Source organism: Triticum aestivum, chromosome 4B (assembly GCF_018294505.1).
Source record: "Triticum aestivum cultivar Chinese Spring chromosome 4B, IWGSC CS RefSeq v2.1, whole genome shotgun sequence".
In the NCBI taxonomy this organism is placed as follows: Eukaryota; Viridiplantae; Streptophyta; class Magnoliopsida; order Poales; family Poaceae; genus Triticum; species Triticum aestivum.
In genome coordinates this window covers 625411205-625420499 of record NC_057804.1, presented here as the reverse complement: position 1 = coordinate 625420499, position 9295 = coordinate 625411205, and the positions used below count along the sequence as shown (strand labels likewise).

At 42.1% G+C, this 9295-nt stretch overlaps 1 protein-coding gene across 3 annotated transcripts; it reads right to left on the bottom strand.

Annotated features, from left to right (window-relative positions):
- Positions 1-619: 619 nt before the first annotated feature.
- LOC123093680 (uncharacterized) lies at positions 620-7932 on the bottom strand. Of its 3 annotated transcripts, XR_006445491.1 has the most exons (10): positions 7463-7932; positions 6417-6528; positions 5721-5770; positions 5452-5543; positions 4923-5169; positions 4197-4343; positions 3189-3365; positions 2932-3004; positions 2369-2419; positions 620-1144 (listed from the first exon to the last, which is right to left on the bottom strand). XR_006445491.1 is itself a non-coding variant. In XM_044515692.1 (4 exons), the coding sequence occupies exons 2-4, from the start codon at positions 2961-2963 to the stop codon at positions 850-852; spliced, it is 378 nt and encodes a 125-aa protein (XP_044371627.1). In that variant the 5' UTR covers positions 2964-3004; positions 3189-4188; the 3' UTR covers positions 620-849. The 3 variants fall into 3 exon arrangements, 1 of the variants encoding a protein (XP_044371627.1); XR_006445490.1 differs by having other exon boundaries at positions 5452-5770; XM_044515692.1 differs by lacking the exons at positions 4197-4343; positions 4923-5169; positions 5452-5543; ... (1 more) ...; positions 6417-6528; positions 7463-7932 and having other exon boundaries at positions 3189-4188.
- Positions 7933-9295: the final 1363 nt, after the last annotated feature.

Below are 9295 nucleotides of genomic sequence, written 5' to 3'. Positions count from 1 at the left end.
AGACGGTGGACCGGACGTGCATCGACAGGTGGCTGCTGGTGTTCGCGCACTCGGGCTAGTCGACTTGGTTGCTGCAGGGGAGAGCTCGAACTCCCCCACCCCTCTGGCGCGAGCTGTGCGCCTGGGGGTGCTGTCCCTCATCTCCCTCTCTTTGTAAAACCCTTGTTCCCCCCCGGGGGATGTGAATCAATAAAGAAAAAAGAAAATTCAGGTGGAGGGCTTCGCCCTCCCCCGGTGACCTTAAAAAAAAGTTACAAGAATTCTTATTTCGAAAAAACAAACCAGCTACCCCGCAGAAAAAAGACAAACCAGCTGGCTCATCATCCACTTAGCTTCACAATGACGGCGCAAAAACTTAACCTTTGCCAACAATGTTGCCAAAATCGGCATACTCCACAAAGATGGCTGCCGCTGCATCCCATCATTGTCAACTAGATCGGCGACGCGCCTTGGCGCGAGGGTGCCTATCCGAACGTTTTGGTCAAGTAGGTAATGCTCAAACTAGTAGAAATTCATGTTTAACGTAGCCATTCAAACAGGATATAAAAAAGGAAGAAATATCCACATGTGCAGGCAACTGAACCACCATCTTTTCAACGCGAAAACAAGAATCATGCAGTAATCAACAACAACTAACCTTATTCATAGTAGCACCCATCAGATTAAGATTCAGAGACACACATCCAAGATTAAGATTCATAGGAACCAAGCAAACATCACTCAGGCAAGATTTTATTGGAAATCTACTGCAATACTTAAGCTACTGGAAATTCCAAAACAGCGAAGTTCCATCTAAGCTACTGGAGTAAGTTACTGCAATCTTTCTCTTGAATCTACTCCCACATTTCATCATTTAGCTACTGGAGCACTGGAAATCCCATATTTCATCACAACAATTTCATCTTTTCTGCCGAGTACCTCGATCTGGACATCGCAGCCGGTGGAGATCTCCTTTATCTGGACGCACTTTCTTGCCGAATTATTGTCATCCTCGTTGGCTTCCTTGGCGCCCCACTTGGTTTCGACCTTGCCGGCAGCACATGGCTTGGACTTGGCCTCCCACATCCACTTGAGGTCGAAGCCGTCGTCATTGGGGGAGGCGAGCTCCGCCTCCCACTTGAGCGCATGGCCTCCCTCGCATTGCCTGGTTCAGGAGCGAGATCAAAAACAGTACCTTAGCACACGGTTCGACGCCCAAAGCAATTCATCTAATATTTCATCTTATGAAGAGATCAAGTTTCTCACAAAGGAATAGAAAAAATTGCAATGCATTTTGATAGATTAGGATTAGAGCAAGTCAATATATAAAAATCAACACATTCCACGAGTCGAAAGACCATTCATAATGATTGAAGCAAGTCCTTTATATAGAAAGGGATTGAAGACTGGGTAGTACATTAGAGGGCAGCCGAATAGTACAAAACATTGAAACTAAGGCGTTTATAGAGAAAGGCTACTTACAATAGTCGCATAGTAGCCTACATATATAAGTACACAATGAGAGCCAACGGTGTGGCTCATCATAGCCAAAATATAATGTAATAGTTCTATAGGCATAAAGAACTTGCCATTCATTTGTCAGCCTGAACATTTGCCATAGTGAGCATAGGAAATAAAATACCCACCATGTTTTTACGGTTATGCCAGTGGCAAACTACGGGCAATTAACTTGTTACAATTATACATGCTCACTGGTCATCCATGGCTCAGCCGCATGCTCACAAAATCATAGGATGCACAATTTTATTTGTGTTTTGGCAGCCTGAGATCTTTCTACCGAGCGCCAAGGAGGAAGAGGAGGAGCACAACAGTGGCGAGAGCAAAAGCCGTGCTCCTCTGGGTAAACACACACCAACAATTCATCAAGCAGTTTTGGCTCGTCACGCCATGTCGCCAACATGACAACTTTGATATATTATTTTAACTAAATTCCTAGAAAATGATGACAAATCAAAGAGATCCAGCTGCAAACTGCATACAGTTCAACAAATATGAACTGTACAAAGCAACTCACTAATTTGAGATGAGATTGGTCCTTTGATGGCAAAAAAGAGAAAATTTTGAGCTATATTTTGCAGCACACGAAAACAACAATTTTCATTGCTATTTGAATAGGGCAGATACCTGCTCCAGTTTAATTGATTAAAACTGAAGCAATACAAGGTGCTATCAGACACTACATGTAGTGGCATTATATGGCCAATGACCATCTAAGACAGAGTAGCAGCAGAGCATAGAAGCAGGAAATGCCCAAAGCAACAGAATGACATAAAAAGGTAAAGAATAATCTGTACTACTATTTATATAATGAAAAAGAGATGGTTCTCCTAGGCCCTGCATCATAATCAAATGGAAATTAATCAATTACCCTCGTGGGTCTAATGTACCCGAGTGTCCCAGATCTTCTCCAAGCAAATTTCTGTAAATGTCATTCAGTTAGAAGACCACCATTAGTGCATATCATAATCAAATTGTTCAATGCTTAATTAGATAATAGCTGAATAGATGGTTCTCATGGGTGAGCATGTGGCACAACATTTTCTTTGCAGAAGAAGTAAGCACTATTTGTAGACATCAGTTTTACCAAGCAATTATATTTCAATCCAACCTAGCCACCAAACTCTGCTATTCTAGCATAAAAAGGCAAACATACTATGATAGGCTCTTGGAATCTACATCTCGTCTACCAAAACATACACATGACCACCATTAGCCAACTAGAGAGAGGGAGAGACCTGATATCTTGTGAGAGCACCTCAAACCAAACTCTGTTGTTTTAGCCTAAAAGGGCAAATAAAATATGAGAGTTGTTGTTCTCAAATATTACCAGACGCATGGGCTGCTGTATAAATGAAGATGCATATTGGCATGTCTATCTCAAACTATCAATACCTAGACACTAATGCCTGGCTTGTCCGCAATACACTATACCTGATGCAATAGTTTATCTCTGAAATGCCCATGTGTTGTTGGCCCAAAGGTCGTCACTGCAGACCAATCACACCTGAAGAGAGGTCATTCAATCTCCAGAGGGATAAAACGAACCAAAATCAAGCAAATCGTAGCTATTATATGCACTGCTTATGATGGCACATAATGCTCTGATGGTGTAAACTTTACATATGAAGATAATTAACTTATCTAGACCCTAGAACAGAGGAAATCATTTCAATCAATCTTAATAATACCTTGGTATGCTTTATATTTTTCCTGGGACTAATTATGTATGTGGTGATGACACATCCTAGTGGTATAGCATCACCCATTCCTTGTTCAAAGCAACATCACAATAAACCAATCTGTGTCACAAATCGAAGGTGGAGACTGGAGAACGAGCTATGTCCAACAGGAAGCAACACCAGCAACTCACAATGTAAATAAAAAAAGTGTCATCAGTAAAGTAGTTGACAATAAACTATAAGCTCTAATCATAGAACTATTATTGCAGGTCAATACAACTGAAGTATGATTTACCAATCTACCAACATAGGCACATAAATAAAATTGTTTGATTCTTGCCTTTAGATATATATAATATAAACAGAGACACATAATTAGGACTGCTAATAAAAAATGCCGCTTCAGAAATATAATGAACAATGGACATATACTGAAATGGCTAATATTGAGATGAAGAAAGAAACAAAAACCTTTCTACGAGATAAGTGATATAGTAGGCAACTTCACCAACCAAACTATATTTTTAAAATGAGCTCATCAATAGAAATAGTTCATCAACCAACTATAGTTTAAAAATAAGCCGAGCAGTAGAAATACTTGAAAATAAACTATAAGCATTAGTCCTATAAGACTAAAAAATTCCCGTAAAGCTGAAACCACAAATGGGGATCTATGTGCCTTCCGTTGAAGGTGGACATAACCATGTACAAATATTAGGTTTTTACATGGCAAAAAATATCCCACCAAGGTTGGCATCACCAAGGACAAACGCTTCCATTAAGCTAAAAAACTTTACTGAAGGACAATAACATGCATAAAGCAAAGTTTCGATCCCCTCTCACATGAATGTGTCAATACGACTCTAGCCATGCTCAACAAAATGACTAATATTTCTCCAGCAGATATCCATCAGCTAAAACTTTCTGAGATAGTAGAAACATCTATTTATTGGTGCATCAAATCACTACTAAAAAGGGAAAATATTGTCTATGTCATTGCTCAACACATGTTGCTACCTGCTAGGTGGGACAAGTAGTAGACGAAATGCAGACCCAAAGAAAGGCACCATCTTGATCCCTTTGAACGCAGGGTAACACCAAAAGCAACAATGACCTGGACGCGCGCGCAGAGAGGGAGGGGGGTGGCCGTCGTTCGGCGGAGACCTGCGAGCATAGATTAGGTGAGAACCTTTCAGCCATGTAATGCAAGTATTAATTACGCATTCCAGAAAAAAAATGAGTTAACCTTTCAGTTACAGCTACCACCATAACTCACATTTGACGGAGCAAAAAGGCTCTCTATATGAATCAGTTTCTAAAACACAAAGTAAATAGCACATTAATGAGTTAACCAAGCATAGATTAGGTGAGAACCTTTCGGCCATGTAATGCAAGTATTAATTATGCATTTCAGGAAAAAAATGAGTTAACCTTTCAGCTACAGCTACCACCATAACTCACATTTGACCGAGCAAAAAGGCTCTCTATATGAATCAGTTTCTAAAACACAAAATAAATAGCACATTAATGAGTTAACCAAGCCATGGCGCCCCATGCATCATTTATCTTATTGTGCAAGGTGTGCTTCTAGAGTGGAACTAACAAGATTTAGAAATAATGGACATTGCACATTCATGGTGATAGTCAAACAAAACATTTCCTAGCCCCACATAGATCCTAGCCAGCATCAAGTCAAGTAACTATTCATTTAATAGAAACGAGAGATAAAGAGAGTATTTTCACCTCATGCTTGGACCATTAATGTGGTTATGGTGATGCCGTCCATATCGCCGCCATGGCAGGGTCACTGGTGCAGTTGCTGCTCCACGACCATGATCTGATGTCGCCCCAGGTGCCATTGAAGACAGACCACGGTGATGTTGATGTCATCATGGAAGTGGCGCCTTATCATCTTCAGGTCATGTACAATGATCTCTCTCTTCCTTGTGGCTCCCTTCAAGGCAGCCGACACTAATTGGTTTTCTATACCCTGCACAAATTGTTTTGCACAACCTCAGTGTCGTTTCATATGTCCAACGGATCATTCATGCATGGTGGAAAGATCTCAATTTTTGTTTCGCTAATTTACAGTGAAAAGAGAAATAAAAAACATATACAAGCTTGAAGTTCAACTACTATCAATACAATTTTCTTCAGGTTTCTAGTTTTTCTTAGGAGAGAACAAGTAAAACAACTGAATAAATCAAATCAAAGGGGATTAAGGGCTGCTGTAGTACAAGGAAAGAGAAGAGAGGAGGAGAGGGGGAAGGACCTCCTTGGACATTCATATCGTTCTACCTCCCTTGCCCTTCTTCTTCTAGTTCTTCTGCTCCTTGATCATCCATCCCCTTCTTCTCCTTTTCTCTGCACATGGACAGGGTTAGCACCAAATTGATGCCCCCCAAAACACAAATCGGTCCAAATCAGAAGTATTATACAAGGTAAAAATGATTTTTTTGATAAGGAACAGAAGACGGTAGATAAAGGGAGAGGGCAGAGGATACGTGGCTGCCGCTATGTTGTGTTGGGGAAGAAGCACACCTCCTCTGCCGCTGCGTGGTGGAGAAGCTGCTCCTAATATAAAGCTATTCCTGCAACTTGTAATAACACACTCAAGTTAATGGGATAAGCACACAAATTATTTTCAGTGTAAACAAAACTGATTTCCCTTAAAAGATAAACCAAGTGTAGTAATTGAAGTAACTTTAAGCAAATATCATTACTGCGCTATTGAACCCGCAGCTACCAAAAAAGACAACATTAAGATACACTTGTCAGTCAAAAGTGACTATAAGTTAGTTGAGGAAACAAGAGTAACACCCAGATTGCAGATTTATATGAACAGGAAAGGACACCACATATGGCAACAGGACTCTATCATGTAGTTCTAAATCAACGATTCATTCAGGAAAGCAGACAACATCAACAATGCTCATTCATATGAACCAAATAATGTAATTTTTGCCAAGAACACAAGGGTGTAAAATTAGAATAACAGCATGAATTGCCATATCAATCAATAAAATAAGCTAGGTAAAAAGAGTACATCATTCCCGTTGGTGTTTTATTTCCATCCATGAGTCATTGTCATCAAATAATTTGTGCATATATAGAGAATAAAAGGTAACAAGACGTGTAATATGAAATAGAATAACTGAATATTTCTTTGCCAGCATGGGTAGTGAGGAAAGAAATTTCACACATATGCAACAACAATAAAACCATCAAGTTAGCCACCTGGCAATTAATTGTACACACATCTTATTGTCACCCTTGTTAACCAAGCCTTTGAGCATGCACATGATGATTTGCTCAAGCTTTCTTGTGTTCCATGCCCTAGCTAGAATTTCTGCTAACAAAAGAAAAAAGGAGATCACCATATAAGCAAAAAAGAACAAAGCAAAATGAGACAAATAAGCATGTCAGAGCAGCACCCAGCATTCACGGTGACATGGAAGTCTCTCTGAACTACAACCCAGAATGAACACATGTAGTTTTCTCTAAATGCTAAAAGATGCATGGTTTGAAAATTTTCTAACACAAACAATAACTCAAAACTAACACATCTGGATCTGGAACAACACATTTAAATCCTAACTAATCAGGGTAATCATTCTTAACAGTAATCTACAACTACAACCACAAAAACAAAAAAAACCTACAGATCAGCATGTGTGTCAACTTTTTTGGCAATAATTTTGTTGATCAACAAGGCCTGAAGAACGTGTATTGTACTATTCCTAATTTTATTCACACATGATAAGTTCAGGTCACAAAAATTCCCTGATGTTCCTTACTGCTCCACAATCAACAGGATTGTACACATGGACAATTAACCAATGTGTCAACCAATCTGGGTCAGTACAACCAAGGCGAAGCTCCTGCTGCTCTCAAACTGCACGCTACTGCTATAAGCTTTGATGATTTCAGGTCAAGGCAGTGCAGATTAAATATATATATCGTCACTATAACATTTTTCACTGCTGCTAACATGTAGTGCATTAGCTCATCTGAAAAAAGTCAAACTACGAGTTACCAATATTTGCCCCTGCAAGCATTACCACAGGCACCTATCAGGCAAAATCCCATCGGATGTGAACTCGAACACACACTGGGAAAATCACGCGGCACCTACTACTCATCCAGAAACAGTCGCGCCCAATCTACCACAGCAACCACTCGTCCGACACAAGAGTCAGGAAAACAGAAATTAAACGGACAGAGGATGCAACAAGGGAGGGTGTGGTGAAGGAAGGGGGAGGAGTAAGGAGCGGTGGGGCTACCTGCCTATGGAGCCGTCGGTGGCGCTGCTCCGGGCGGCGGGACTGGCAGCGGCAGGCAGGGAGGGAGGGAGGCGCTGCTACCAGCAAGCCCCATGGCCAGCGGGAAGTGCAGCCGCGTGTGGGGGCGAGGAAGGAGACAAAGAGGTGCCGCCGGAATCCACCGGAGCCGCGCCGGCGACGAAGGCGATGCCCAGCCCGAAACCCAAGCCCACGGCTGAGGATTGCGAGCAAGCGCGAGAGACCGTGCGCCGCGGATCTGGCCGGATGGAAGGAAGAGGCGGAGCACCTGCCGTGTGCACGCGAGGACGACGGCGGGGATCCGGCGGGCTAGGTGAAGGAGACAACGTCAGCGTGGGGAGCAGCTAGGGTTAGGGTTTGGGTGGAGGCGCCGCACACGAGGGGCAGGACGCGCGAGTGCGGGAGGAGGCGGCGGCTAGGGCTTGCCACGGGCGGGGCGGCGGCGATGCGGGCGGGGCGGCGAGGACTGAGGGAGGGAGAGGGAGAGGAGAGGGTGGGGCGATGTGGGCGGGGCGGCGAGGACGAGGGAGGGGGCGCGAGTGCGGGCTGGGGAGCGGCTAGGTCATCTCCACGTGGCCCGGTGCCTTTTATAACCCGTGTGAGTGAAATGTCGAAAATGCCCCCGGCGGGGCAGGAAAATTACGTGTGGTGGCACGGTCGAGGTGAAACTACTCATTTCTATAGTGCCCATCCCAGATCTGACGGACGAGACTCTCGAGCGGCTTGATCCAATGGCCCAGATCGCATCAAGCAGCCAGATCCAATGGCCCAGAATCCAAATCGCTGTGAGAGCTTGTAGAAACATCCTTCTCTTATTATTGGATTCCCAGTTCAAAACGAGGCCGCCCTTACCATCCATTGTTACTATACTAGATGACCCGTTGCGCCAATGGCGCAAAGGCCGCCAGCAAGCCAAGTATTGTAAGAGTGGTGATAGAAAAATGTCATAGATCAAAATAATGAGTACTTACTGCTGGTTACTGTCTTTGTTCATGATTACTGTTTCTCCTTCTGTGCTAAATGATACTGCTATATCCCTTGAGTGGAAGGTGGATGCTGCCAGGTAGGGCATGCCTCTTCCTTGCTTAGCATATTTGTTGTTGCGTGAGTATTTGATGTTTGAAACAAAGAAAGTAGTAAAAACAGATAATTACAGATAAGGGTGGCATTATGCATATTAAGAGATCGATGAGGAACAACAACAACAACGGTTATATAGGTAAAAGCATAGGTGATAGCTTTTCAAAAGCAACAGATAGCATCATCGAAAAACAGAGCAAGGTTTCATCCTATTACAGAGCACATGATTCTTTGCAACCACAACCACCTCCCAATCCCATTACCAATTTTATCCAACACATGGAAATTCCACACTTTGAGAAATTTACTGGTCGTCTACAAACAACCGAGCACATAATTATTATTTGATAATTATCAATAACATCTATTGATCACCTAGATTTGGTGCTCGGTTTACCTTGATACTAAAGACCTAATTCAAATTCATTTCAGGTGAGAACAACTACAGTGGAAGCAACAATCCTATAGAGAAATAACATCAAGAAATGGTGCTACTGAATTAGGTAGAAAAGATAAAAAAATATAACAAAAAAGAGATATCAAATATATTTTATGTGCCATGCACAAGGTATGTTATAATTAATTAAGGATGGTATTTCTCAGCCTCATGTCAGGTGCCAAATATTAATCCGGCGAAAAAAAAGCTGAGACGTAACAACATACTCATATATCTAATTAGCATGTCTTGTTGTTGGAAGAAATTTATATACTGATTTATCACATTCACACATCCAT

Bases quoted from the DNA above. Each gene is read 5' to 3' on its own strand.
- LOC123093680 (XM_044515692.1), bottom strand. From the start codon at position 2,963: ATGGGCATTTCAGAGATAAACTATTGCATCAG. The intron at 2,420-2,931 runs GTATAGTGTATT...TGACATTTACAG, and splicing joins GAGATAAACTATTGCATCAG to AAATTTGCTTGGAGAAGATC. The intron at 1,145-2,368 runs GTAATTGATTAA...CTCCTGAACCAG, and splicing joins GGTACATTAGACCCACGAGG to GCAATGCGAGGGAGGCCATG.